This window comes from Arvicanthis niloticus, chromosome 20, assembly GCF_011762505.2.
Source record: "Arvicanthis niloticus isolate mArvNil1 chromosome 20, mArvNil1.pat.X, whole genome shotgun sequence".
NCBI lineage: Eukaryota > Metazoa > Chordata > Mammalia > Rodentia > Muridae > Arvicanthis > Arvicanthis niloticus.
Genome location: NC_047677.1, coordinates 36,087,926 through 36,115,915, shown reverse-complemented (window position 1 = coordinate 36,115,915; position 27,990 = coordinate 36,087,926). Strand labels below are relative to the sequence as shown.

Below are 27,990 nucleotides of genomic sequence, written 5' to 3'. Positions count from 1 at the left end.
GTGCTTGCTGTACAAGCATGAGGACCCAAATTCTATACCCAGAACCCATACATAAAATCCAGGTGTGTTGTAATGTGCCTATAGTCCCAGTTGTGGAGAAGCAGAGACAGGCAGATTGTCAGAGTCCTAGACTGTCTATGGCTCACTGGCCAGTCAGCTTAGCCTGCTTGGCAGGCCACAGGCCAATAAGGGATTGTGTCTCATAAAAACAACATGAAAGGTTCCCGAGGAATGACACTGGCTGTCATCTGGCTTCCATCCACCCACATGTGCACACATGAGCACTTGCACACAAATCCCAACGTTTCCTCCAAAGGCAAAACCAAACCCTCTACTTTCCACACTCCACCGAGAGCTCTCGTTTCTCCAGACTCTTAGCAGATTAGCTTGACACTGTCTTAGGGAAAGAAAGGCCATGAGACATAGCTGTAGAGATGAAACCCAGCATTTGCCCTGAGGGCCGACAGAGGAATGGTTTCTACTTTGTAAGTCTTTTAATAATTTTACCCATGGTCTCAAAGCCTGCGGTATCGAGATCGTTTTTTTGAATGGTTAGTTTCTACCAGTTGGATCTTCCTTGGACATTGAAGATATTTAAACCTCAGAAACCATGAAGCCAATATTCTATCACCAATCAATGGACCCCAATTTTTGCTCTCTGCCTCTTATCCTAGGGACTTTCTCTTCCATTCTTAGTGAAACACCTCCCAAAGAGTCCTCCTCTCCTCTCATAGTAAAGAGTGTATCACCCTCCCCACACTGCACAGGCAGAGTTGAGTTCTCATTTGAGAAACCATCTTCTCCTGAGCTGAGATCACAAAACCCGGGCTAGATTTCCCCCTTTTTCTTACTGCAGCATCGGTCTTGCCCTGTGTTCCCTGTCCGATATGGGACCAACCCATGCTAGAATGCTTAATTAACTCTTTCCTACGCTTTATTTTTTTTCTTCTCTTTAACAAGCCAAGCCTTATTCGTGCATCTCGCTAGAATGATTGCACACAGGCAAATATCATAGTCTCCTCCCAATCTACGACCCCAGAACTGAAGCCCAAACCCTCACATCCAATTGTCTATCTGACATATTTTCAGAGTTCTCAATGACATCCCATCCTCACTAGGTTGAGGTGGATGCTGTGGTCATTCCCCTGGTACAGCAATCTCCCAGTAATCTCTAATTCATCTCACAGCACCAATCTCTGTGTGTCAGTCATGATCCTGTAGACACACTTCCTTTCCTGTCATCCTGTGTCTCATCCACCGCCAGTGTAAGTGATGACACATGGGGAGGCTTCATGATGACACATGATGACACAGTCCTCTCATGTCCTCTCCACTGTCCTTGCCTTGGATGTCACTGGCATCATCTATGATGTAAGATTTCCATGTAGTCTACATTGGTCCAACTCTTCTCTCCTTGCCCTGTAGTCTGTCCTCTGAAATACACTGGCATCTCTTTAATGCTCATATTTAACCACCCCACCTAAAACATTTGTGGTTTATTCTGAGAATAAGCAAAATCCTTTCGTTCTGAGAATGAAGACAGACCTCCTTCCCCGCCCCACTGGATTGATTGGGGCGTATCGAGCTTGAAACTCTCATCTTGAAACTCACCTCTTCCTTGAAACTCTCATCTTAGTTTATGCAGTTCCCCATTTTCCTGTCCTGGCCCTGTTGGCCTTCTTATTGCAGGAACTGAGGGAAACATGCCACCACCTCCTCCTCCATAGAATTCTTGTGTTAATCCGAGACTCAAGGCAGCTTTCTGTTCAGTGTCTAGCATCCCCAGGGCTGGTCCCTTTATCTCTCCTGCCTCAGTTTCCTCTGTAAAATGGTAGACTGGTAAGAGCTACTCTCAGGGATGCCATTATGATTCCATCATATATTGCAGAAATGGTTCTTCCCTCCTCTCTCCTGTCTGGGCAATATTTTCTGGAGCAGGTGAATTCTTGAGTTAGTCTTTTGGTAAGCCTTGCTGACCTCTTTGGACCTGTTAGGGTGTTATAGGTTTTCTCGTGTCCTGAGTCCCCCATTTTCAGTGGTTGCTATAGAGACTCCTTAATATACAATTATCTTGGGGCAGCGCCCTTCCTTCCTTCCTTCCCAGAAGGCCAGTCTCGGGAGTGCAAGGATTGTGTCTTTTTTTTGCTTACTATTCTTCAGGTTTGACGGAGCACCCAGGACACAGCAAGATTCCCCCGGTTATTCACTCCCAGAGAAAGAGGGTAAATGACCTGGCTGTGGATGCTATGTTCTGCTGAGGAATCACTAGTGGTGTTCGGAGGAATCAGAGGACTCGTGTTAGCAAGGAGGAGCTGAACAAGGCATCTGTTCTCAGGTCAGTGGAAATTACACTGGGCAATAGCTATATGGATAATAATATGGATAATAAAATATCAGGTATAAAACTCGGTTGGGTTCTTGTTCCCTTCCCAACTTGTTCTTCATCAAGTCACTTTTTGGGACGGGGGTTTGTTTTTTCACAACAAGGTTTCTGACTGTCCTGGAACTCACTTTGTAGACCAGGCTGGCCTCAGACTCACAGAGATCCACCTGTCTTCCCCCCCCCCCCCCCAGTGCTGGGATTAAAGGTGTTCCCCTCACTCCCAGGCTCAAGCCATTTCTACATGACTTCTCATCTGTAAATTACACCGATGTTCTAGCTCAGCCAAGTAGGTCCTGATCCTGGAAGAATTTAAAATTTTTATTTATCCATCCATCCATCCATCCATCCATCCATCCATCCATCCATCCATCTATGGTGTTCCTGTTTACATGTCCTCAAGTGCAGGTGACAGAAGAAGCCAGAAGAGGGCGCCAGATACTATTGAGGTGGAGTGACAGGCAGTTGTGAGCCACGCAAGGGGGGTGTTGGGAATGGAACACTGGTCCCCTGGAAAAGCATCAAGAACTCTTCTAACAGCTGAACAATCTCTCCAGCTGGAGATTTTTAAAAGTCTCATTTTATTATCTATTTGTGTATATGTGTGAGAGTGCGTATTCCAAAGCGCTTTCTGCATGGTCAAAAAGGACAATCTGACTGAATTGGACCTCTCCTTCCACCATGTGGGGCCTGAGGGGCTAACTCAGGTTGTCCTGCTTGACAGCCTGTACACTTACGTTCTGAGTAACGTCTCCAGCCCCCGTAAGAGTTTTGATTTAAACACACACTATGATTATCTATGGGCCCCAGGTGAACCCTATGGCTTGTCACACTTATAAACCAACTACTTCGCTCGGTAGTACAGTGCTTCTCTGCCATATTTATCATCATCTTCCTCCCAAGAAAAACAGATATTCTTGTGCGTTTGGTCATTCAATGAAAGGAAATATAAATCTATGTGGCGTGGGGGTGACTGTTCCAAGCTCACAGCAGGACCTTGTCCTCTGAGCTCTGTGCTCTGCTTTGAGGACCATGGTGCGTGGGCTGGCGAGAAGTCAGGATCAGAAATTTCAAGGCAAGCCCTCAGCCTGCCTAGAGAATGAGCTAGCCATCTCTGTGATCTCGGTTAGGGATAGATGCTTCAGGTGGTGAAACTAGTGTCTTGTTGAATCAAGGCCGGAAATTAAAGTCAGAGAATCGCACACACTGAGTCAGGTCTACTCTGACTTCTGCAAAAGTTGGTTGTTAATCCCTTCCTGCCTCCAGATCTCCTTTTATTACTCTCTATTCTCATCCAGACTTGTGGGACAGACTCAGGGTGTCCTGAGGGTTTGTAAATAGGAGTGGACTTGCAAGCATACCCTTTGAGCACTTTGGGGCCACGCTGGGCTTGAACTTGGTCTAAGTTTGGAGTCTTCTGAGTATGGAGAGGGATGGAATCCGGGTGTAGGGACAGAAAAGTGACAGTAAGGGACGCGGGTGTGGATAGGCAAACTTGTTTTTTGATGAAGTCTTCCGATCAAAGTTTGTGAGTTTTGACGGAGTCTCCATCAAAGTACAGAAAAGTGGCAGTAAGTGACAAGGGGGCCTGGCGGGCACCCCGGGAGCGCTGGGCTCGAACTGGGCGAGCGTGTCCCAGAGCCCGAGGGGTCCACAGGATGGGTCAGGCATTCCGGGCGGCGCCGCGCGGCGTGTGGACGTGGTGCGTGTGAGAGGGCGCGGGCTGGCCGCTCCCGCCCGCCGCTCCCCGTGGGCCGGGCCGGCCAATGAGCGCGCGAGGCGGCGGCGGGGCCGGCGGCGGCCGGAGGCGCGGGCTGCGCTGTGCGCTCGGAGCGGGCGCTGCGGGCGGGCGGGGGGCCGGGGTGCAGCGGATCGGCGCGGCGGGGCGGGGGGCCGGCGCCCGAGGCGGGGATGCGCAGGGCTTCCCGCGGCCACGGCGGCGGCGGGGGCACGAGCTAGCGCTGCGGCGCGCCGAGCCACATCGGCCGGGGCCGGGGCGGCGGCAGCCGGAGCGCCGCTCGCACCATGGCCGCGCAGGGCGAGCCGGGCTACCTGGCGGCGGCGCAGTCGGACCCCGGCTCCAACAGCGAGCGCAGCACCGACTCGCCGGTGGCCGGCTCCGAGGACGATCTGGTGGCCGCGGCGCCCCTCCTGCACAGCCCCGAGTGGAGCGAGGAGCGCTTCCGCGTGGACAGGAAGAAACTCGAGGCCATGCTCCAAGGTAGGCATGCCCCTGCTCCCGATCCTCTCCCAAGTCCGCCACGGGATCGTCACCCAGTCCGCTCACGGGACACCCCACTCCCCCTCCCCCCTCAACTTTGTCAGCTCGCCCGGATCGGAGGAGCTGGAGGCCCGAGTTTGTGCTGCCGCCCCGAAGTTGCCATTAGGACCGCGGCGGTGCCAACTGCAGCTGGGACATCTGGGCCGTGGCATCCTCACACAGCGGGACCGCCCAGTGTGCGGGACTCTGCCCGGCTTCCCGCAGCCCGGAGTCCCGGCCACCCCTGCCGCGTCTTTTCCCTCCCCTTGTCAGTATCCGCTTCCTCCAGCTAGGGCCTGCTCTGGTCGCCTGGAAAAGCGCTGCAGATGTCAAGGCTTCAGCTGGGAGCCCCCGCCCCCACGCCGGAGTCTTGGGCTGAAGCAAGTCACCCAGGCGTGGGGCTCAGTGTCCTGGCAGTGCGAGAGTAGCATGTGTCAGGGCAGCCGGGCTCCTAAAAGACATCTTGAGTTACATTCTGTTCATAAACTTCTCCCTTGCAGCTGTGGGAGTCTGACTTGACTTTCATAATTTGGGGGTTTTTTTTTTGTTTTTTTTGTTTTTTTTTTTTTTTTAAACACTTTATAGAGTTTCTGGGGGCTTTCCCAGGAAGAAAAACTTTCTCCACACTGGATCGGAAGGAAATTCTGATTGATTGCGTTAGGATTAGAGCGAGTGGTAACAAGTCCAAGGTCATTCTGACCTTTAAACAGGTTCATTAGCAGCCTACCTGTGTGGCTCACCTCCCACATCCGAAGGCAGAGATTAGTATTATTTTTAAGACTTGAGAGGAAATCTGGCCCCCTGCTCCCAGGAAGGGATAGTTGGTGAGGATTCGGTAGCTCTCATCCATCATCTCGGAAATCTTGGAGGTCTACAGCCTCGCTTTTTATGGCTGTCTGCATGACTTATTTTGACTTTATCTGTCAATGTATCGCAGTATGGGAGCGAGTTAGTCCTCTCTGGAAATGCAGTGGCTTTTCAGAACAATTAAGAGGGTTATTTTAAGAGAGAACAACATGTTTTCCTAAACAATAACTTGGTGGAAAGAAGAATCAGGAGTGCTTGCCAGGCATTTCTGGAAGGGCTGAGAAACTCTCTCCTTTGTTGCTTACTTGTATTGATAAACATTCCAAATACCATGTCTTGGGCTCGATTTTTTTTCTTTTCCCTGAAATTATGTAACTTGGTAGGAAAGCAATGGATCTGAAAATTGAAGCCGGGTGATATTTCAAGAATTTTCATTTGTGACTCTCTCTTATTAGTTCCAGGAGTCTGCTTAGTTTGGAGGTTACAAACAAAATGTTACAATTATGTTGCGGAAGCATTGTAAGATTGTAGGGAACCTTAAGATCCCAGGCCAATCCCTTTCAGCCACTTGCCAACTTCCCTGTATTGGAAAAAGAATGAGCGATTAACGCCGAAGAACATGGTGGTATCATCCTCAATGGATACCCTGCACAGATACTGTGGTGGGTGCCAGTTTCTGGGCAGTTCACTTGTAAAAATATGAATTCTACGGGATTTCTGTTTTCAGTGAGTTTTCATTTGGGATTCAATGAAACTTGGGTAAAACATCCAGAAAACATGAACATGAAAAAGAGGGTTGTTAACCCACTTTTAGGCAGGCCATTCTAACATCTGAAGGCCTGAATCACTTTTCAGTGGTTAAATTTTTAGCAGCGAGGCCTTTATGGATCTATGCGTGAAGAGTTAACCACTTAGTGGTTGGAAAGTTCTTTGAGTCATTTTCCAGAGTTACTTAACAAATACTTTACCTTGTTGGTAAAGTCAGCCCTTGAAGTCATAGAGAAGAGAACCCAGCGAGGGCACAGTGCACTGGGGCAACTTATTATTCTTATACACTCACATGGACTCCACAGAGTCACTGCATTTGTGAACCAAGGGTGATCTTGTGATCATTTGCTTTCTGATATAGTGGGTATGAGCCCCAGTGTTGCTCAGACTTGCACTCAAATCTCTGTCGGACCTTGGGCAAGCTCCCAGGGTTCTCTCTGCCCTCAGTTTCTCCTCCTGTAAAATAGAGGTTGATTTTTTTTTTTTTTTTAAGAACCTCTGTAGTGTTTTTTTTTATAGGAAGGGAACCATTTGATGCCTAGGGAACAAGATTTCCTGTAATGTTGGCAAATACCAAGAGCTTCAGCCAGACAGTGGTGGCGCACGCCTTTAATCCCAGCACTTGGGAGGCAGAGGCAGGCAGATTTCTGAGTTCGAGGACAGCCTGGTCTACAGGGTGAGTTCCAGGACAGTGAGGGCTACATAGAGAAACCCTGTCTCGAAAATCCAAAAAAAAAAAAAAAAAAAAAAAAGAGCTTTTGCAATGCAGTGTTACCTCCTGGGTCCAGATCAATCATTTCAAGTACATACCATAGTTTGTAACGCCCTCAATAGATTTGACACATAGTTGGGGAGCACAAATCATTTGCAGTTCAGAGTTTCAAAAGCAGAAAAGAAGATACAAACTGATATCTGGCAAAAATATTAGGTATTTTTAGGTGGAAATTTTTTCCTGGTCAAGAAGGGAGAAGTTACATTTGTTTGTATTTCTGGTTATTGTGAACACTTGCGATTTACATTTTTTTTTCTTTTCACAATAGCCTTTAAAAGTATATGGGATTTTCCATTTTAAACCAGGGTAAGTAAGGTTGTTGGCCTTCAAGTCTTCAGAGTGTAAATTGTCGATTATAATGCTTGGAATTTGTTTTTAGAGAGACTGTCCTGGGGGCAAGTTAATCTTTAATAGGTCGCATTTTTATTAGTGGATAGAGTCTTCTACGTAACGGACAAAAAATTCACTGAGGTTAAAATGGGCAGTAGGGTGGCAGTCAAAGAAATAAAATGCCATTCTTGTATGATCACGGAGTCTAGTTGATATACATAAAAACCACTAGACCAAAATATAGGGAAAATTACTAGTTTTTTTTTCCTTCCTCAAAAAAAAAAAAAAAAAAACCAACTACTTTGAAATTGCCATAAAGAATGTCTGGCATGTTTGTTGGTATTTTGATGATAATTATCGATCTTGTTGGTCAGTGACTTTTTTTTTCTTTTGGCATGGGAATTTACTTTTGAGTTTAGCTATTTCGTGGGTATGCTCAGTCTCGGGATGCATGCCATGTCCAACAGTTTTATCATGTTCTATTTCTTTCATAACTGGCCCTCAGCATTTTGATAGGCTTCACTAAGGAGTCGTGGTGTTGAGTCACGTCAATCAGTTAAAACGAATTTCACTCTGTGAAAAGGAGGGGTTGCTATGAAAGAGATGGGGAGTGGTCCAGGGTGTCTAGGATGCAGTGGTGGTTCTTGCCAGGGAACAGCATCAAAGATAGGATGAGTCAACTCACAGGAGAATTCTCCATAGACGGTGTAGAAGCACAAACATTTTCAAGGTTGAGTCCTAAGAGAAGTAAGGGTGTGTGTGTGTGTGTGTGTGTGTGTGTGTGTTTGTATGTGTCTTACAAAGGAGACTGACATCCAGTAAGTTTTACCTTTTGGATAGGGAAGATTTCAGAAACCATGTAGGTTTTTACAGTGCTGAGACAATTTGAGATCCCATTTTACCTGAGCAGGAGAACTGGCTACTAGTGCAGGCTAGCTCTGGGAACTGCAAATGTGCCATGGCTCTAACTCAGCAAACATCACCATATGGCTTTGTGACTGGTCACCCCTTCTTAGATATTATTTGCGGAGGTGGAAGAAATATGAAGCAAAAATACTAGAAAATGCAGAAGTTCCGGAAGTGAGGGAAAGCTTAAGTGGGCAGAGCTTTCTAGCTGGGTGCTTCATCAAGGCTAACAAATATCAAGAAACCAAATAGCTTTATGAAGGACAGTGGGTACATACACCAGGCTTTGGGCAGGATCAACATTTGTATGTTGGCATTATGCTACCTGATGCTATATTTTCTAAAAAAGAGTGTTAGTAGCAGTTTTGGAACCTTGAAGTGGTTGTAACAATTAGGATTTTAAAAAAAAAAAAAAAAGATGCATATAAAATGTCACAGTGGAGGCTGGTGAGATTGCCCAGTGGTTAAGAGCACTTGCTGCTCTTACATACGAGTTCAATTCTGTGTCTACTGCCTGCATCTTGAAGTTCCCAATTGCCTGTAAGTTCAGCTCCAAAGGAACCAGAATCCTTCTGGTCTTTGAGGATACGATGTCCACAGGTAGCATATACTCACATAGACATACACATAAATTAAAAAAAATACATATCTCAGCGCTGGCTGCATAAGAAATGCTGAATAATTCAGTTATAGCAATGATATTCATTCTTAAGCCACAATGTATAGCACATGTATTGATGCATTAAGAATGAAAGTCCAGTTTACTAAAGAATAAATATCATGAACCCACACAGCTGTTTGATGATTACTGTTGGCTCCCGGTTGCTTAGTATGGCTGAGTAGATCTCTCATAGATGGGACTGGGGATGCAGAGGTCTTTCGAGCCTCTTGAGGTGTGTGATCCTTCTTGCTTTGTGTAGTTTTCATTCTGTGAAAGGCTCCCCATGCATCTGGTACTTCCTAAAGGATTGTTAGCACTTCTGTTAGAAACTCTCTGTTCATTTGCCTCTCCCATCAGCATGTGGGAAGGACTTTTTTTTTTTTAAACAAGAAATGACTGTGCCTGGGGATATATTTGCTCAGCAAAAAGACACTATTTGCTCATCCATGCAGACGGGGAAGGGGTGGTCTCATCTTAGGGGGCTGGAGAGAGGCAGAGATGGAGGAGGGAGAGAGGAAGTGCAGAAGTTAAGAGTTGCCCTTGTGGGGCAGCTCACAACCCTTTATAACTCCAGTTCTAGGGGTTCTGATGCCCTCTCTGGCCTCCACAGTCATATACTTCTGCAGACCCATGAATAGAATTAAAACAAATCTTAAAAATTTTTTTTTTTTTTTTTTTTTTTTTTTTTTTTTTTTTTTTTTTTGTTTTTCGAGACAGGGTTTCTCTGTATAGCCTTGGCTGTCCTGGAACTCACTCTGTAGACCAGGCTGGCCTTGAACTCAGAAATCCTCCTGCCTCTGCCTCCCAAGTGCTGGGATTAAAGGCGTGCACCACCACTGCCCGGCTTAAAAATTATCTCATTGTAGGGAGATGTAAGCACAGACTAAGTTCTGTGTAGAATGCTGTCCCAGGGCAGGGCACATGCATGGCACTTAGAGATGTCAGTATAGTGACAGCAGCAGCAGCAACATTCCTGTCCCCTGTGATTGAGAAAGTTCAAAACACACTCCTCAGCAGTTAAGAGTGCTTGCTGTTCTTGCAGAGTACCTAGGTTCAGTTCCTAGCACCCATTGCTTGTGAACTTTCATCTCCATGTGATCTGATGCCCCCTTCTGGCCTTTATGGGTACTGCACTCATGTGTTGCATATACCTATGTGCAGGCAAATATTCAAAACACAAGACCCCAAGCATTGCTAGGTCTCTTTAAAAAAAAGAAAGAAAAAGCAAGCAAGCAAGCAAGCATGCATGTGAACTCTGTGTGTGTGTGTGTGTGTGTGTGTGTGTGTGTGTGTGTGTGTAGTATTTGATTTATTTTGTAGTAAAACTCTTTCTTGAATAAAATCAAAATGTTAGATAGGATTATTGTAATTCAGCCAGAGAGCAGAATGCAAAGCTGTTGTTACCCAGTAGCTTCATGTTAAAATCACTTCAGAGGTCCTATAGCTTGCAGTGAAACAACCAGGTGTATCTCTCAGACCATCCTAGACTGGGCTCTGTCTTAGCCACCTGAAGAGGCCTGGGAAGATGCCCCCTTTACCTAAGGGCATAGGATAAGCACTTTCATTAATGTGTATACTCTCAGTAAGTCTTATCTCTGTGAAGCCCTGGGGAGTTTTTGGTCAAGTTGATCATTAATAAATTCAAGCATGGTTGGAGAGTTCTTTATATCAATGACTTTTGTAGGTAGGAATGTATTTGGCAGTAGCCAAGAAGGGGAGAAAACACCAAACATTGATTTACACAAGGCAGGGTCATATGGTCCAAGCCCCAGGAGATGAACAAGGACTTCAAAGAGCTTAGCATCCTTCTTGTGGTGCATCACTAGTTCAGCCTGGGACCTTTGCTTTGTTTTATGTGGTAGGGTTGCAAGTATCAACCTGTAACAGCTACATCTGAGATTGATGCAGGCAAAGTTCTACCTTCATGCGTGATGAAGAATATAGCCTCCTGAAAGTTCACCCATGTGTCCTTTGGCCACCGTCTCTTCAGGAGTCTTTGGGGGGAAATGTGGCTTTTTTTCCACCCTCTGTGAATAAAGTAGGCAAGCAAGCATGGTTTCAGAGCGAACATTCATTGAGTCTTGGTTCAAGTTTCCTGACTGTGGGCAAAGCACAGACCAAACCTGGAAGGAGCCAAATGTTACCTGTGTTGAAGGGTTTGGGGCAGTATTTGTAACCCTGAGACTGGAGTAGTGGGCAATGTTCTCAGAGCAATGCAGGCATTAAACAACCATCGCACAGGGAGGGGGCCTGTATCTCCTAGAGATGGCCTCCTTTTCCTGCTCCTTCGACCAGATGACCCAGGGCCCCTGAGTCCCGGATGTGGCTTTACCATAGAACTGTAGATCTTGCTTTTGCAGTTGCCGAGAACACAACCTCTCCGTAAGTGTCCCCATGTCCCTGAAACACTCCTTTGTATGGCCACCATTTTGTTTCAAGTTTTTTTTTTCTCTTTATAATAAAAAAATGACAAGATATATTCAAATACTCATTTTATCTTGTACTACTGTAGTTTGTGTCTCTTCCCCTTCCAGGAACATGCTTTCTTTTGGAATATAGCTGCTTCTTCCCTCCCTGCCCCGTCTCATCTTCTTCGGTCTAGCAGAGTCTGGCTACAAAGCCTTCATCTTGAAATTGCTCTGAGGTAGAGTCATAGGGTGAGCATCCTGTGTGTACCATCGTCTGCAGTTTGAAATTTCCCAGAATGAGCTAATACACTGCCAGTCGGTGAACCCGATTTGTGGCGTTCTTTATAATAGATTTCTCCTATAAGGACGCACTGGATAGGAGGGACATCTCTTTTCGTTAAATACTTAGTGACATGTAGGGGTGAAGCACAGGTCTCAGACTGATTTTTGAAGGCCTTTGCAGTGGGTGTGGATGCTTAGCAAGGGAGCTTAACCGTGAGTCTGTAAGCACCAGCTCATTTACTGCTTAGCCTTCTAGTGTTAGCATTTAGCACAAGGTCCAAGATGTGCAAAGGCACCAGTAGAAACTCTGAGTGTACTGCACACTTACACATCTTTACAGTTTTCTGTCTTGAACTTTAACATTACATTTGTGTATTTCGTACGTGCATGTATATGTGTGTATGTGTGTGTAGTGTGTATGTATTTGTATGTATGTGTGTAGGTATGTGTGTGTGCATGTGTGTGTGTGTATGTATATCTTTGTGAGTGTGTATGTGTGTGTATGTGTTTGTATATGTGTATGTATGTGTGTATGTGTATGTATGTGTGCGTATGTGTGTGTGCATGTGTGTGCATGTGTGTGTATGTGTGTGCATGTGTATGTATGTGTATATATGTGTGTGTGCATGTGTGTGCATGTGTATGTATGTGTATGTATGTGTGTGTGCATGTGTGTGCATGTGTGTGCATGTGTATGCATGTTTATGTATGTGTATGTGTGTGTGCATGTGTGTATATGTGTGTATGTGTATGTATGTGTGTATGTGTGTGCATATGTGTGTGTGCATGTGTGTGTATGTGTATGTATGTGTGCATATGTATGTATGTGTGTTTGTGTATTTGCATGTATGTGTGTGTATGTATGTGTATTTGAATGTGTGTGTGTATATATGTGTGTTCATGCATGTGCATATGCATAATGAGAATTCACATTCTACTCCTTATGGCTGTTTAGCCTCTCCTCAGCCCTGTTTACACAACCTTTTCTTACCTGCTAACGCACTCATACCTGTGGATTCTGATCACGTTTATTTGCGGTAAGTATTAAATTCTGTTTCCATTTATGAGGGACAACATTCACATTCTAACCAAAATGGTAGGTTTGTGTGTGTGTGTGTGTGTGGTGTGACATGGAGAAGACACCCCACATAACTGTACACTGGGTTGATCTAGAGCCCAAAGCATTTCCTTTCCAGGAAGGTACTAAATGACAGGATTTAAAAACTACTCACTGTATTTATCCCTTGACTTAAAAAGCAAATACAAAGACACAGAGTATTTGAAGATTATAGACAGATTTGCAAAGTGAACACACAAACTCCATCACTGGGTCTAAAATCTGTCAATCACTGGTGATTGTATTTTGGAAGCTTTTTTCCTGGTCTTAAAAACATATGTCTGCACACCATATATTTTTAAAGCCATATGAAGTTCCTGCTGTACCACTGGGAAGCAGATGGACCTAAACTAACTATGGCTCTTACCCTGTGTGAATTAAACTACAGTAAGACCATCTCTTCTCTATTGCTTCTTTAAATTTTATCATTGGTGTTTTTCCTTTTGAGATCCACCTCTCTCCTTCTTTGGTTTTTCAAGACATGGTTTCTCTGTGTAGCCATGGCTGTCCTGGAACTCACTCTGTAGACCAGGCTAGCCTCAGACTCACAGAGAGCTGCCTGTCTCTGTCTCCCAAGTGCTGGGATTAAAGGCATGTGTCACTGACACCCCTCTCGCTCTCTTTGAGATTCTTGAAGGACATACTTTCAAAGGTCTCCGTTACTCCCTTGACTGACTTGGTTGAAATGTTTCCGTATAGATGTCTTAGGTGGGCCCACAGGAGAGCCTAGTCACGTTTCTGTTCATTCACCAGGGCTCAGCTTGTGGCTCCGTGCTGTGTGGCCTGGGGCAAATGAATTACTTCTTTCAGGATTGGTGTCCTTGTCTTTAAAATGGGGACAGAATCTCTTCTACTTTGTGAAGCCTAGAGATGCTTGTGTGGAACCCATACAGTGTGAGGTGGGGCAGGGACGAAGATGCAGTATCCATTGAGCTCCAGACACACTCTTATAAAACCTCGTGTGAGACCTCTGTTATTCCAATAGGGAAGGAAGTCCCCCCCGCCCTTCTTCTCCCTTTTGCTCTGGCCCTGCTCGCTGGCTCCAGGCTCCGCTTGCTCCATCCTACCCCTGCTTGTTCCTGGCTCCCACTCTCTCTGGCAGCTCCGTCTCAATCTGGCCCAAAGTACACTGTTAGCTGTCTTCAGACACCCACATGAGGGCATCAGATCTGATTACGGATGGTTGTGAGCCACTGTGTGGTTGCTGAGATTTGAACTGATGACCTCTCTTAACCATCTCACCAGCCTGGGAAGGAAATCTTATTAGTGGAATTAGTATGATGGGTCTTTTGGGTCCCAACCCCACCACCAACCCCACCCCCCGCCCTACCCTCTGCCCCCTGTCCCCCATCCTTGCAGTCTCCCTTTTTTTTTTTTTTCTGATGGGCTCTAGCTATGAACCCAGGTTGGCCTCACATCATCCTCACCATCCTCCTGCCGCAGCCTCTCAAAGGCTGGGATTACAGGCACATGCCACCATACCTGACCGTTCTAAGGCTTTTGATGAATGTTTCAAAAATCATTTTCCATATGACTTTTGAGGTTAGGAAGAAGAGACACAGGTTCGAAGGCTACCTGCCTCTTGGACCTACAGTCCTGACAGCCTGGCTTGTTTTTGATGACAGCTGGGAGATATTGAAAGCAGCGGGGAGAGCCAGTGCAGGGTGAGGGTTGTTTGTCTTTTTATGACTGAAAAATTTAAGCAATGCCCGTCTTATCTGATTAGCATGTCTTGAATCAGGAGTTCTTAAAATATGTATACGTCAGAATCCAGGGTTTGCTTTTAAAAAGCCAACTTTCATCCTCTCTGGATCCAGATTCTTCGTGTCAGAGTGGGGTGCAGGAGGGGGGGTGCGGGGTGCAGGGGTGCAGGGGGCAGAGAGATCTGTGTCTTGAAAGCATTAAGTCTGAGACTCATGTAGGTGGTCCCGGGACCTAATGTTGAGAAACAGGAGTTGGTCATTAGAGATGGTTAAATACTTCCAGGGGCTTTAGAGTCTTGTCTACCGGGGTTCTCTGGTATCCTGTGAGCTAGCATTTCTGCCTCCTTGTGAGGGCATCTTGAGATTTTGCATCTAGGAGTGTAGTGTCTATGGGTTTTGGACAGTGGCTTGTTGAATGGATTTGGCAGGGAGCACACAGCTGTTTATAGTCTAGTGAAGGGGAGAGCTTGTCTCTATTGCTGTACTGCAATTCACACTGCATTCAGTTTTTAAATGCATTTTTAGTGGGTTGATATAATAGCTACTAAGTACTTTAAAAATAGTTTTAAAAACTCATTTTTTTGGGGGGGGTGAGTGGGTGGGTTGGGGAAATGGCTCTGTCATTGTTTGTAGGGCCTTAGTTTGATCCTCCCAACCCATCAAACCTAGGTGTGGTGGCATGCATTTATAATCCTGGTGATTGGGAGGAGGGGACACGGGTATTATGGGGCTCACTGGTCAGCTAGCCTCATCCATTTGGTGAGTTTCAAGCCAGTGAGAGATCTCAAAAACTAAAGCAGATGGCGCTTGAGGGATGACAGTAGAGGCTGGATGGCTGCCATGTGCACACACATAAACACCTGTGCCCTCTCTACACATGTACACACAGACACACAGACACACACACACACACACACCACACAACAAGCAAAACACTCTTTTCTTTCCCACATGGATAATTTTATTAAAAAACTAAACCAAACCAAAAGACCAAAACACCAAATAGAAGTTCACCCCTCAGAAGGGAGGTCCCTGGGGCCAGGCTACCCTCCACCAGCTGCTAAGTGTCTTGCTGCTGCATGAAGGGGTGGGGATGGCCTTCATGCTGTCCGGCAGGCAGATGAGCTTCACTGAGGTGCCATGGCACAGCAGGAGCCCCAGCTGCCCCGTGTCCCCTGTCAGCTTGTGCCGGTCATCGGGATCTCACATGGACTCAGTGGTTTCATCCAGCACCAGGTTGAACAGTGGGTCACCCTTTTTCAGGATGCCGCTGGCTTTCCAGCCACCCTGGACCTCCACTTGGATGGTCTTATCATTGTTCTTGTCAGGTCCAAGATGCTTTCTTCCTTTTTTCCCAACTTGTCCGCCATCTTGCTGCCACACCCACTCTGCCAACACTTTTCATTATAATAGAAATTTAGATGAAGAAAACATTTGTTTTGTTTTGGTTGTTGTTGTCTTGGTGGTGGGTGTTGGCCATAGGAATCAAATCCAGGTCCTTGCAAATGTCAAGAGACGACACATCGGACACATTGGATCCCATGATAGATGGTTGTGAGCCACCATGTGGGGGCTGGGAATTGAACTCAGGACCTCTGGAAGAGCAGTCAGTGCTCTTAACTGCTCAGCCATCTTTTAAGCCCCTTGAAGAGAATTTTTAAAAGGGAAATATCATTACAAGTAATCTCTTTATCCTAAGAGCTGTCTCCGCTTCCTGGCTTGAATTAGAGTTACAGATTGTTTGCATAGTTTTTGTGGCTGTTCTCAAAGTTGTGATTGCTGCTTTCCATCCACCCTTTTTACCTAACCCACCAGCTACTCCTGTGTAGTATTTCTGAGCATGTGTTAGAAATACACAATTTATTACTTGTATTTGTGACACATTTGGTCAAAAACGTATTTTGACTATAGACGGAGTTGTGGTGACCGTGATTATTACATCATTTGATGGGGAGGGACTATATTTTTTGACCTAAGTGGACTTTGAGGGAAGGGGGTGACCTTGGAAGCATTGGCAGCTTTTATTGATTGCTCACTGAGTCTCAGACATGGTTCCCAGGGTTCTAAGCCCTACAGGAACAAGCCCAGGAGACATGGATGCTGCCGGAACATATGTTTCCACAAACAAACAAACCCTGCAAATTCTTTAAGTTGGAAACTCTTGTTTCTTTTTTGGAATTCCGAATGACTCCAGACAACAGTACCCTCAAGGGTTGTTCAAGAGTCCAGTCACTAATGTGGGTGGGGTGGAGAGACATCACAACTGAGTTCAGCATGGTCTGCCGCCCCCCAGGGCGGGAGACCTTTTGAGTCCTTGTGAAAATGCAGAGGATCTCGGTAGTGGGCTTGCGAATGGCTGAGAATCTCAGTGGGAACGTAGGCAAAAGGCTCTGCCTTCTGCTACCTTTGGTTAAATTGTCTTTCCCTCCTTTGTGAACAGGGGATAATAATGGCCTCTCTTCGAGGCTGTGGTGAAGATTACACAATAATGTTTATAAAGCTGACTCATAATTGGTGCCCTGTGGATGTTCTGTGTTTTTCATATTCATTTTATTTTATTTTTATTTTTTTTTCTGTACCATCTAGCCCAGTGCTGTGAAATAGCTGGACCATATATCCAGAGTAACTGACACATGGTGGATCTGAATGAAAAACTGTCCCGCTTTGGGCTAACGGAGCTAGTATAGCCTTATGGAATGGAACTGTACATCCGGGGCTTACACTTGGCCTCCAGAGATACCTGACAGCTGTGTTTTATAAGAAGACAGAGGTGTTGTCCATACACAGGGTGGTCTGCCATGCTCAGCTGAGGGAGTGCAGAGAGGACTGTAGATTTGAGAATTGCCTTTTGAATGGGGATATGCAAAATCAACTCAAGGAAGGGGAATGCTGGGTAATTCATACACATATTTCACCTGGGCTGGTGTTAAATTAAAAATTTTCAAGCTCATTAGAAAATACCTAATTAATTATAAGTACCGGCCCAGGCCTATCTTGTAGTTAGACAAGTGTCAATCCATGGTTAAATAGGATTTAAATTTTATTTTCGTTGCTCTGGCTGGCAATGGACCTTTGGTCTTCTTGCCTTGGTTTCTCAAGAGCTAGGATTACAGGCAGGCACCACCCCAGGCTATCATAAACATAATTTTAAAACCTGTCAGATGACATAAGCCATTCACTGTGAAAAATGAGATGTCTTTCATGTTAGCTAGCTGAGCCTCCTCTTAGTTTAGTACAGTGCCTGCTGGCCAGCAGTCACTTACAGGTTCGTGGCTAACTCTCGCCGTTGAAACTTTGTTTCGAACAAATTCTCAGGGTTTTGGGTGGGAAACCCCTTCAAGACCCTTTGAAGCTCCTGCGTTCTGAGCCTTTGCAACAGTGCAAGCTGCAGACCCACCGGTCCTTTGGCTCTCAGTCTAGTTGGACAGTGAGTGGGTACTGTAGGCTCTCCATTAGTGATCTCCGAGGGGGGAAACGGTAGGATTTTGCCTCTGTGCGTACCTCTTCCAGGAGGATAGCTGGAGTGTTTTGGTGGTGGAGGATCCAGGACTTGGAAGAGAGCAAACCACACACCCTCTTTCCTGGCCTCTGGGCAGGCAGGTTGGCAGGACCTGATATCCTGTGGGTTGGATGGCAGCTCATTTCAGCCTTTCTATACTAATTGAGTAAACCATCCTTGGCACCTGTTAGTGTTGACACATTGTTACATGACAGCAGAGAGTGATCTTTGCCATGTAGCAGGTCCCATCATAGTTTCCTTCTCTTCAGCCAGTGAGTCCAGTTATCAGGTTTCCCTGGATAGGGTTTGTGCCTACTGGCTAATATTCTGGCTTTAAGTGTCATGAAGACACCTGTAGGGCCAGATCTTGGCTGCTTTCAGAATTGCTTCAATGAATTCTTGAGAACGATTTAATGTTCTCCTCTGGTGTCACAAAAGACCCCCTGATGTGTGTGTACTCTGTTCTGTTCTCTGATGGCCTTTTAAAATCATGTTCTGAGATTTTTTTTTTTTTTTTTTTTTGTTCTTGTGGTTGTTGCTGTTGTTAAAAGTGTCATTTACAGCCAAGCCAATTCTGGTGAGATTCTTCTTGTTAACTGGTTGATTATAATGACTTAATTTCAGAAAGTTAGGAAATTTGTTTGTCCTGAGTGGTATGGAAACGGTCATGAGAAGAGATGTTGGTTTTCATATAGGTTTCTAGAAATCTATTTTTGCTTAGTAATTTTTAGGAGATTTATTTTGTTTTATGCATATGGATATTTTGCCTGCATGTTTGCTGTGCCCATCGGAGGCAGAAGAGGGCTTTGGACCATCTTGAACTGGAGTTATAGGTAACTGTCAGCTACCGTGTGGGTGCTGGAGAGCAAACCCAGGTCCTCAAGAAGAGCAGACAGTGCTCTTAACCACAGAACGATCTGACTGTGTGTATGCATGTTTGCCTTTAATATGTACATATCTATGTGCGCATTTGTAGATGTGTAGTGTATAGAGGCCATGGAGGTTTACACTGGGTATCTTCGTCAGCAACTCGCTACCTTATTTTTTGAAATGGGTTCTCTCTATGAACCTAGAGCACAGTGAGAGCTGACAGCTGAGCGACAGAGATCTGTCTCTCAGCAACTTCCGCAAGTGTTGGTATATGTGTGGCCTCTGGGGATCTAATCTCAGGCTCTCTTGTTGGTGTCGCATGCTGTCTGATTGAACTACCATCCCCCGCCCCTATCTCTCCCAGGAGGTTTTAAGATTAAATTTGCTGAAATGGGAAAATGAAACCCAGAATTATTGCAGATCTGTAGAGTTTTCATTGTTCCCCCTGCCCCCCCCCCCCGGGGCTTGCAATTCAGGAAAACATTGTTTGCAGTCTCACGGTGGTTCAAATAAAAAGATTGTTGCAATGAGACGGGGTTGGTATCGCAGAGTGAGCATGGGGGTTGCATTATCTATGGAAACCATATTCGATCACACCAGGAATCTAGCACTTGGCAATAAAACAGGATGGAGATGGAAAAGCATCTCCTGAGAAGCCACTCAAGGGGGACGGAGCAGCTGCTCAGTGGTTAGGAGCACTTGCTGCTCTTGCAGGGGACCCAGGCTCTGTTCTTGGAAGCCGCTCAGCAGAACCTGCTTGGCAGCTCACAACCATCTGTAACTCCAGTCCCAGGGGATCTAACACCCTCTTTTGGCCTTGATGGACAGTGTACTTTGTATGTAAGTGGTTATCCAGAGACTAAGAGTGGAAGGGTAGGAAAAAGAGATTTCTCAGTGGTGGTGACAGAAGAGAGCAAGGTGGCCACGTATGTGTCAGCCCAAACTGTCCAAGATAAAGAATTGTGCAATCCTTTTATATAGTATATATTATTATATTTATATTACCTTATACACATTATTGCATAATAAGAGGGCCTGTCTGTCTCTGTACAGTACATAGCTCCTATGAGTGTACATAAGCCAGATGCTGAACTATATAATGTAGACTCTTACCCTATCAGGAAGGAAATAGAGTCTTGATAGTAACAGATGTCAATACTTCACATTTGGTAATCAGGTTGAACAAAGAAATGGCGCTCTTGAATGTAATCAATGAATTATACCAAATGGACTTGCAGAAGGCATTATCTCATCAACACAACAGGGTTTTCTCAAGTACACAAGGAATGTTCTCCAGAATCAAGCATGCTACTATACACCATGGAACTAGTCTTGGTAGGGTAGAGCAGATTATAGTCAATGGCTGTCATTTCTGACTGTAGTTGAATGAAATTGCAGATCAGTAGGTTGAGAAAGCTGAAAAGGTCTATGGAAGAGAACAGCCCCCTTCCCCAAAGGATCAGTGGTCCAGATGAGAGACCATGAGGGGGATTGGAAGGTATCTTTAGGAACATCTAAGTGAAAATCAATAGTAACAGGAATGTCTGTGATCCAGGAAGGGCAGCAGGAGGGAAGTATAGACCATGGATGTCCAGACTGAGGAAGAATGTAGACCCCAGATCAGTGGAGTGACTGACAGACCCAGGAGCAAGAAGAGGAAGAAGAAAAACAAATAAACAAAAGCCAATCCCCCCAAAACAACAATCTCTCTCTCTCTCTCTCTCTCTCTCTCTCTCTCTCTCTCTCTCTCTCTCCTCTCTCTCCTCTCTCTCTCTCTCCTCTCTCTCTCTCTCTCTCTCTCTCTCTCTGTCACACACACACACCCCACACCCCAAAAACAAAAACAACAAAAAAACCCAAAACCCACCCTGAATTGAAGCCGCTGAGAGAAACAAGGAAGACCAGAGCATAAACAAGTGAAACAGAATAGAAAACTAAAGATCAAAGCAAGCAACATGTTTTTCTTTGAAAACAGTAAAATGAAAACTCTCAGGGAAAGATCTACGTGTTTCCCCGCCAGCATTAGCAGCGATGTAAGATTCTCTCTCCTTCCTCTTTCACCTAATGTAGAACCAAAAAGAAAAGAAAAGAAAAAAAAAAAAAAAAAAACCACGAGAAAAATCAGGTATGGGAAATGAGACATTACAACAGATGCCACAGAAATCAAAAGGTCATAACGGCATACATCGAACAGTCATGTGCCTTGAAGACTATAGAAATCTATAGTCTGATGAGACAGAATTATGAAAAAACAAAACAAAACAGTATTTGAACAGACCTAATAATTAGGTGATTAAACTAGGATCCAAAACAAGCAAAAAACCTCCCACCAGAAAACCCCAAGATGGGAATCGCTTTATTTAGTGAAGCTTCCAGAAATTTTAATCGGCACTGACCTCAAATTCTTCCAAAAATCAGTGAGAAGGTAAAGTTCCAAGCAACAGCACTTCAGGAAAACTACGGACCAGGGACACTGTCTCTGGTGTTCATCGCTACAAAATCTGGGCAGATGGGATTCAACAACACACGTTGTTGGTCACAGGTTGTGACCTCATGAGAGTCATTCTTGAAATGCAGGAAGGAGACAGCATATGAAGATCACTATAATACCGTTGGTGTTTTTTTTAACATATCAAAAGGCAACAAACACACAGTTCTCAAGTTGATATAGGAAAATGTATTTGAGAAAACCAAATTTTCTATCGCAAGAAAATATTCAAAAGACTAAGAAGTGGAAGGGACAACCCAGCTATAATAAAGACCACACATGAAATCCTGTAGTGGGTGAGGGAGGAGGGGGCAGGGAGAGCAGAAGATGAGAGAGAACAGCCAGTCACGCTCAGTGGTGGGAAAGGTAAGATTCTCTCTCTCGCTACCTTTACCTAATGGAGAACCAAAATTTTCTTTTTCTTTTCATTCCACTTCCCTTTTCTCTGTTGCTCCCACACTTGCTCCGGGTCCTGCTTGCTCCAGTCTAAAGTATATTGTAGGTATCTTCAGACACCCATATGAGGGCATTAGACCTCATTACAGATGGTTGTGAGCCACCATGTGGTTGTTGGGATTTGAACTCAGGACCTTCTGAAGAGCAATCGGTGCTCTTAACCGCTGAGCCATCTCACCAGCCCCTGAGAACCAAATTTTCATCAGAGCAACCAGACAAGAATAAGAAATGGATACAGGTATGAAAATGCCACATTGAAGACCATTATAGGCTTCAAAACTGAGAAGCATCTAGACAGGGAAGGAGGACAGTCAGTTTTTCTCACCTTAGATAATTTTATATTTAGTGAACTTTAGTGAACACAAACACACACATGCACACATACATGTACACACACATACACATATATATGTATACATGTATACACATACCTACACACATACACTGAGGCAAGCAGTAGAGACGTTTAATAGATATGCTTTTTGAAGAATTTATGTTTGTGTTTGTTTATATATATATATATGTCTGAATGTGCGTGCCATGGGTGTGGGTATCTCCTGGAGGCTGACGGAGGGTATTGGTTTTAGTGGTCCACTGTGAATGCTGGGAAGTGAAGTTGGATCTTCTGCAAGGAGCAGTCCATGCTCTTCACCACTGAGCCTTCTCTGCAGCTCCTGGAAGTGGAGTTTTAATATTGTAAGATGAAGACACATCTGAGATCTGTTGAGCAGAGCTGTGCCCAGTCTAAGCACCTCCGTGTACACAGCAAGCATCACACACTTACAATAGTTCAGAAAGTAAAAGTTTGCATTACATGGTTTTCCCAGTAAAACAAGATAACCTGATTAATTTTTTTCAGACAGAACAGATTTGCCTTATCACATTCTTCGTATACTACCACAATCTTTGGGGAAAAAATAGTATTATTTTTAAATTGGCGTTACAGAGTATCGGGCTTTCGTCTGTGAGCGTCACATATGCCTAGTTTGGTTGCTCCTCCTCTACCCATCCTGCTTGCACTTTTACAATGTGAGTCTTGCATCTTCTGCCCTCTTTAAGCCCTTTTCTACTTTCCTGTGTTCTCTTACTCCATCCTTAAAGCTGCCCTTCTGTATGTCCTGGACCTGTTTCCAGTTTTCTGATCTCTATCCAAACTCATATATGTAAACTTACGTATATAGAAGTTAGAATATATGTGTGTGTGTGTGTGTGTGCATGTGTGTGTATCTATATCTAATTATGTAACCTATCTATCTATATGTCTATCTGTTTATCTATGTATCTATCTATATGTGTGTCTATCTGTCTGTCTGTCTGAGTCCATATGGGTATTTGTGTTTCTGACCCTGATTACTTCACTTAATATAGTATTTTCTAATTCCATTCATTTTCCTGCAAATTCCACGATTTCATTTTTTTTTTTTCTTTACAGCCAAATAAAGTCCCATCATGTATACAATAACCACCTTTCAGGATCTATTCATCTGTTGGATGGGCATTTCTGCTGCCAATTCCATAAAGGCTATTTAGAAAGTCCAGGGTGCTTTGAAGAGTTCACCCCATTACTACTTGAAAAGAAAGAGGGAAAAAAAAATTCTGTTTCATAAGGATAAAAGTGTGGTTGCCAAGAAACCTGAGCTCGGAGTATTTGCTCTGGAGACTTGTGGAAAGCCCACCTTCCTAAAGGCAGCCAGCCCCCTGTGGTAACAGCATTTGCGTTCAGTGCTGAGGAGCCCACAGCAGGCAAGAGGGTTCCTATTTTCAGGCTCTTAAATCCAAATGTGCAGAGTAGACATTTCTTTCAACAGTGAATGCATGAGACAGATTTGTGTTAACAATCGTAACAGAGCTCCGTTCTCGGATTTCCATATTTTTCAAGTAGACTATCATGGTTTGGCCCAACGACTAAGCTCAGTTTCTGCTGGTTTGCACATTCCTCCTGGTTACACTCGGAGCTTTACCTCTACTGGAAAGTATGCCCCCCTTTCAGCATTTATTTTAGGCTGCTTGGCTTGAAGTAGTAGCTCTCTTTAGTCTCAAAGCATGGACGTATGGATGTGTGGTCTTCGTTATGTGTCTAAAAAAGAAAATAGAAAAAAAAAGTTTATGAACAGAATAGGTAGAAAGCGTTAGGGATGTGACAGGCCTCGGGCATGGCATGGGGACAGAACTCAACTAAATCCTCCAGAATCAGAGAGGATGGTTCTGGTCATACATGTATGTATCTGTATGCGCTTAGACATGACGTAAATGACTGCGTGTGCCCACATACAAGTCTACATATTATAGATTGGATTGTGTATCTAACATTCAGATCTGGCCCCTTTTGTCTCCAAATGTGACCTCACTGGGGATGGAGGTAACCAAGTTAAACTATTAGGGTAGGCCTGTGAGACGTGGGGATTGTGACTACTGAGATACATATGGAGGGAAGGCAGTGTGTGAGACACAGGAAAAATCAGCTGTCTGTAGACAACTGGTCTGTAGAACTCAACGTTTCTCCCTTGTGTCCCTCAGACAGAACACCTGTTGATGCATGGTTTGGGGTTCGTATCTTCTAGAATGGTTTCTGCATCTGGTTTTTGGGTCCTTACCAAATGACAATTCTAGTAAACCGAAATAAGTGTATATTGCTATTATACTACAAACAAGGGGGGGGGCTGGAGAGATGGCTTAGTGGTTATGAGCACAGGCTGCTCTTCCAGATGGACCCAGGTTCAATTTCCAGCAACCACATGGTAGCTCACAACTGTCAGTAACTCCAGTTCCAGGGGATCTGATACCTACGCACCGGTGCATATTTAAAAAAAAAAAAAAAGACCATTAATTAACACAATCCAGGATATGTATGCTTAGCACTGAGTCATGCTTAAGTTCGTTCTTTCTTTCTTTCTTTCTTTCTTTCTTTCTTTCTTTCTTTTTCTTTCCTTCCTTTCTTTCTTTCTTTCTTTCTTTCTTTCTTTCTTTCTTTCTTTCTTTCTTTTGATCATTGTTTCCTACCTTCCTATATAACTGACATGTGAACTTAATGTTTACAACCTTAATTTTTTTTTTTTCTTAGAGAAGTTATTCGGGAAGTTTGGGAGAATTACTTTGCCCATAGTAATCAAAATTAATACTTTTTTCTCTTCGTATCTCTTAAGTGAATTTATGCAATTGGAGAGATGGCTCAGTGGGTAAGAGGGCTTGCTGTGTAAGTATGAAGCTCTGGGTTGAAATCTCCAGCACTCGTATAAAAGGTGTGTGTGTGCCTATAGCCTAGCATTGTCATGGAGCGTGGGATTAGACTGAAGACTATCAGGGCCTTGCTGGCCTCCTGCCTAGCTGACAGACAGCTCTGTATTCAGTGAGAGATCCTGTCTTAAGGGAATTAGGTAGAGGAAGATGTTAAACAACCTCTTACACACACACACACACACACACACACACACACACACACACCAATCCATTTCCTAATTTCTCAAGAGGGAAATTTAAATCACACTCTAGGATGAAGCAGTTATGTGTAAAGTGGACTCTGGCCCTTTGACCCTACTTTGCATAACAATTCTCAGACTTCCTAATTGAGGAGTTTCCATGTTTGCACCAGCTGTAGCAGGAGCAGGAGCCCACTGACAGATTGGAAAGGCAGAGTCAGAAACAACCCACCCACTCACTCGCATCCAGCACCAAAATGAAGAAAAAAGAAGCCTCAAAAGTCCACATGTTGAAATTAAATTTTCTGAAGATTAGAAACAGATGCTGTGTTCAGATGATCAGTTTTTCCACTGCCCTCGGTTCTGTTGACTTCTGTTCATTTTGCCCTCAATGGGAAAGACACGGAATTCAGTGCCTGGTGAGATTAGGTGCGGTGGGCTTCAGCCCCATCCCTCTGCCCCTCCTCCCCGGTACACAGCTTGGGGCATTTTCTGTGGGGCCCCCGCGGATGAGGAGCACTGGACGACCTGGGTTGGGGAAGACACATCAGTGGTGAACGGGAGGCTAGTTTGGTGGGACATAGATTTGTGTTGTTCCTGAGAAATGCTAATCTCGGGTGAAAACAGTCCTGTAGTTGCTTGAGTTTTTAAACATAAGAAAGAACTATGAGAAACAGGCTTGACGAATGGTTTTCAATTAAGAAAGTGAAAGCAGAGCTATGGAGATACTGAGATGGAAAAGTGCTTGTTTGAGAGCACTAAGACCTGAGTTCAGATCTCCACGTGCCTCGGTGACTGTGGCGCTGGACGAGAGGCAGAGAAAGCCAGTTGGAATCTAGGGTCTCAGAGGCCAGCCAGTTTGGCCAGTTGTTGAGCTCCAGGTTCTGTGAGAGATCTTGCCTCAGAAGATTCAGTGGAGAACAAGAGAGGAAGTCACTGATGTTGACTTCCGGTCTCCACACACATATGCATGGACAAACGGGCATCCTCACAGCGGATGCATGCCTATGAACTCATACATACATGCAAACACTCCCCACTCACCCGTGTACTCATACATGTGTAGACACAAGAGCACAACATACAAACACGTGAGAGCAGGGTTGTTATGCTGCCGCTTGCATTTTCTGGACACGCCGAGTTGTCTGATAGTCTAGGAATTCAAACATGCCAAGGTATGTCATGGAAAAGTTTTTTTTTTTTTTTTTTTCAAGTTTTCTTTAGTGTGAGACTTTAAAAAGTGTTTGCACTTTATAAATGCAGACCCCAAACCATTCAGAAATATCGTCTTTAATATTTAGAGACAAACTTCATCAGTGAGTTCTGAAATTGAATGTCATGTTTACAAAGTAGCCCGCTGAAGGGTAAACTATGGGTTGTTGTGTTTATGAATTAGAGATTTTGATGACACTATTTTTGAGGGACAGAATTATTCTGTGCATCACCATTTGTGAATATGTATTTGTTTGTCTTACATCCATCTGCCATCTGAGACTTCTAATACCCAGGTCTTTTTAAAATTATAATATTCCAATTCCCCAGTGCAAAGTTTTTGTTTCTGGCATTTAAATCATGAGGAATAATACATAATAAAATATAGGCAGAAGGTATAGCTCAATAAATTGTCTCTTATTCAAAAGAAGAAAATACTGCACACAGCTGAGACATTCTCCCTTCTTCCTCACTCCCGAGCCTCTGATGATTACAGCCACCTTAGTTTTGAGGTAATATCCTTTGCAGTTTTCAGGATGGCCTCACTATGTGCAAGGATATGGATCCCTAAGTACTCTGCCTGAATATATTCTTCAGAAATAAAATGCCGCAATCCATAATTTGTTATGTCTGGCTTTGCTCATTCAGCATTTGAGATTCGTGAATGTTGTTGTGTGTAGCTGGTTTATTAACAGAGTTTTCCCAATACTTTACTTTTGTCCTGATAAACTGGCCTATGGCTTTTCTTGACCAGCTCTGTGGGCTTCTCTCCTGTCTGAACCGGCATGTGTACTATTGCACGTTCGTTCCTTTGTGTTTGGGATATTCCGACATATAAACATGCCAGGGTTCATTTGTGGTCAGCTCTTTATGTCATATTTATCTTTGGCTGTTGGGATGAAGCAGCTGTGGGTGTTCTTGCACACAGCTGTTTTGGAGGCTGATTTCTCTTGAGTCCAAGAAGAATAAAACAAGGTATAAACCAAGGATATGTTTAACTTTAGTGAATACTACCTTCTGATTTCCCAAAGGGTTGTTTGTAGTCCCTGGTACCAGCTCTCTCAAATGAGAATTTTCAGCCAGGTGTGGTGGCTCACGCCTGTGAAATCCCGGAATTGGAGGGCTGAGGCATGAGGATTGCTTGCTAGAAGTTTGAAGGCCTGATCCTGGGCTATGTAGTGAATTCTTGGGCTGTGGAGTGAGGTGCTCTTTCAAAAACAGCTTGCTCCAAAACAAAACAAGGATTTTTCCATTTGCTTGGTAAACTTGCCAGTCCTAAGGAGTGACCTCAGTCTTCTCTGTTAGAGCCACTGGGTGAGTGCCGTGGTCCTTCCTCCATCAGGGATTGGCCTCTCCTTTGGGCAGTCACCTTGGGAATTGTGTTGCATTTATTTAAGTAACAATGTTTTACATTGCACCAATGCCTAGCTCTTTGCATCTGGCCTAGAGTCTGTTAACCTGGTGACTTAGGCTCTCATGTTACTCTCCCAGAATTAGCATTTGTTCTCATGGATAATACTTTTGATGGATAGCCTCACCGCTCAGGCTCAGCTTTCTGCCCCCTTATTGGTTGCTGGCTTAGCAATTCTTCACTTTCTTGATAATTTTCTATTGTTTCTGAGCATGCATATGTGTGTGCGTTTGTGTGTGTGTGT

General features: G+C 44.5%; 1 protein-coding gene and 1 pseudogene across 2 annotated transcripts in view; one reads left to right on the top strand and one right to left on the bottom strand.

Annotated features, from left to right (window-relative positions):
* Positions 1 to 4,269: 4,269 nt before the first annotated feature.
* The window catches only part of Bicc1 (BicC family RNA binding protein 1), a 252,100-nt gene continuing 228,379 nt past the window's right edge, over positions 4,270 to 27,990 (top strand). For both annotated transcript variants that reach the window (XM_034524083.2, XM_034524084.2), the window contains exon 1: positions 4,270 to 4,601. In XM_034524083.2, the coding sequence (XP_034379974.1) occupies positions 4,406 to 4,601 (196 nt within the window). In that variant the 5' untranslated portion in view covers positions 4,270 to 4,405. The remainder of the gene's footprint in view (positions 4,602 to 27,990) is intronic.
* On the bottom strand, positions 15,455 to 15,764 carry LOC117724346 (U6 snRNA-associated Sm-like protein LSm7 pseudogene; annotated as a pseudogene).